Below are 2,299 nucleotides of genomic sequence, written 5' to 3'. Positions count from 1 at the left end.
ATATTTACTCAATACAATGAATACATGTTGTCGATTGGTTGGGAGAGAGCACGTGACTCAACAAAACTCCGCCCATAAAGCGATGCCAGAGGTGGAGTAAATTTTCATATTTCTTAGCTTATGATTTCATCAAATATATATTTATCTACATTTTGCCTAGTAATTGTTTTCATTTATATGAATACTAGGAATAATGTTTGTACATCCTACTCTCTGAGATAGAAAGTTGTCTATAAAAATCGTTTCTTCTTTTCAAATTAAGATCAAGGAGTCGAACTAAAGCCGGTAAAAAATGAAAAGTGGCTGAAATAAAACAGAATAGCAGAAGTTTATGGCTGCATTGCCCTGCTACCCTCAGTTATGGCGATTCCTGTGTGGAAGTGATGTGTCGGAATGGCCTCTCCCATTTTTTTGTAGTTTTTATTCGGCCCGAGGCCTTAATGCACCTTCATTAAGAATTCGTTAGTGTGATTATGACTCCAGAGGCTCGATGTTACTAAAATATCAATGCAGAGGTAAGTAAATGTGTGTGTACGGGTGCTAGTATTAAGGCAGCTCCTCTTCTGTCCGCGAATGTGGTGGATAGGTCTATGTATTTAGCCGAAGCTGCTTCTCGCCTGCATATTCTCGCTTACCATTCGTCTGTTGGGAGCAGCTGTGGCCCTGGAGGCGTAGGGCTGTGGCCACAACCTCACAGATCATTGGGTGGCCCCATTGTGCATATTATTGTGTATTCAAGTGAGTGAGACTTAGGCCTAAGATATTCGACAATTCCCACGTGTATAACTAAGCCTCACCAACCTCAGGATGGTAATTATTTTCCCAATTTGCTTACGGTGCACGTCGGTTCACGTGCTGTAGGGTGAGGTAGTGTCTCATCCGCTAAGCGGCATGGCTGGGCGCGTCTAGGACAGCTAGGGATGCCCTGGCTAGGAGGCATAGGACCTAGGTACTCCCTGGCTAGCAGGCAGGCGGGACGGCTGGCAGGCTCAGTGCTTAGCTGAAGCTGGCTGGGTGGTAGGCGTGGGAGACGGACGGACGGGAGCGGCCGAGTGAGTGAAAGCACGGCAGGCAGTGCTTGGCCTCCTCGTGCATACCACAAGTGGCTGGTGGCGATCCTGCGCAGGGCCTTGCTTGTCAAATACAGATTGCAGACATGGTGGACTTTAACCATACGTACAGTCAAGAACCAATGAATGGTGTACACCCATCCCTGCCTGCTTGCCTGTGTGTAGCACGTGCTCGTGGATCCCAGCGAAGGTAACAACGCCCAACCCAGTTATAGTTAACCTGTAGCCTGCTTGCGCGTGCCCTGTCGTCGTTCATCTTTACCTACTAGAGGGGGCGTGTGTCCATTTGTCCTGAGAATAGGTGGAGTTGTTTTAAATGAATGGATAGGACACTGTGGGAGCAAGTTGTAACCTCCTACCATATATGCATGTACCGTATGTATGAGGAAGTAAAAAATTGTTGTGCAATAGTGGGTGGGGTATGTTTTCTTTGAAGCGCGCGCGTGTTGCACAGGGGGGCGGGGCTAAGACTGAGGAACGTTGCAAACCAGCAGGAGAGTGTAGGCCTATGCAGTGGCTGGCAAGGCAAAGGAGGGAGCAGGAGGGAGGGAGGGAATGGGGCTTGCTACTGGGAGTGCAGCCTGTTTGACAAGAGGACCCTGGGCAGCCTCGTCATTTGCATAATCATGGCGGTTCCCTCTGTTTCCACTGTGTTGTTTATTGTTGAGGCGAGGTGGTGTCCATTGGTTGTAAATGGGTGTAATACTGGGAGCAAGAAGTGACCAAAGCGCGGCATGGGGAACAGTAGTAGGAGCCACAAGTTTGTTAACGGATGCGGGGGCACTTACCGGTATGACCTTGAAAAAATATGCAAACCACGTCTCGAACGAGGAAAGTATTCATCAAAATTCATAGTGGGGAGGGGTGTGTAGTATCCAAGACCTCCCCTCTACCCCTACTCCCACCCCCACCCTTGCCTCCAGGCGCTACAGGACCAGACGAGTGGAAATCTGTCGAAGGAAGAGTTAGTGGACTTCAGGATCAGCCCCATGAAAAAGGTAACTCTAATGGAGGTGGACGTTTTGTGGATTATAGAAGTAGAAAGTTGTGAATCAAGCTGAGGAAAATGTAGTACATGGGGAGAACGGAGGGAACTGGCGATAGCGAAAAGGGGTGTGGAACATAGAAGGCCGAAAAAAGGGAAGCCAAAATAAAGATGAGGATTAAAAAAATAATAATGAGTAAACGAGGAAAAAGCGAATGTCCTAGTGCAAGATGGGGGACCAGTG

The 2,299-nt window shown here is 48.1% G+C and overlaps 1 protein-coding gene across 3 annotated transcripts in view; it reads left to right on the top strand.

The window, feature by feature from the left end:
- The first annotated feature begins 370 nt into the window (after nt 1-370).
- LOC143041003 (E3 ubiquitin-protein ligase TRIM71-like) overlaps nt 371-2,299 on the top strand; it is a 205,317-nt gene continuing 203,388 nt past the window's right edge. For 2 of the 3 annotated variants that reach the window (XM_076212530.1, XM_076212528.1), the window contains exon 1: nt 371-515. In XM_076212530.1, coding sequence (XP_076068645.1) covers nt 508-515 — 8 coding nt within the window. In that variant the 5' untranslated portion in view covers nt 371-507. Of the gene's footprint in view, nt 516-1,666; nt 2,069-2,299 lie in introns of those variants that run through there. The other variant, XM_076212529.1, reaches the window with a different exon arrangement.

This window comes from Oratosquilla oratoria, chromosome 30 (genome assembly GCF_046742065.1).
Source record: "Oratosquilla oratoria isolate Oo_2021 chromosome 30, ASM4674206v1, whole genome shotgun sequence".
Classification (NCBI taxonomy): Eukaryota; Metazoa; Arthropoda; class Malacostraca; order Stomatopoda; family Squillidae; genus Oratosquilla; species Oratosquilla oratoria.
Note: the sequence above shows the minus strand (reverse complement) of the source record. Positions and strands in the feature narration are given on the sequence as shown.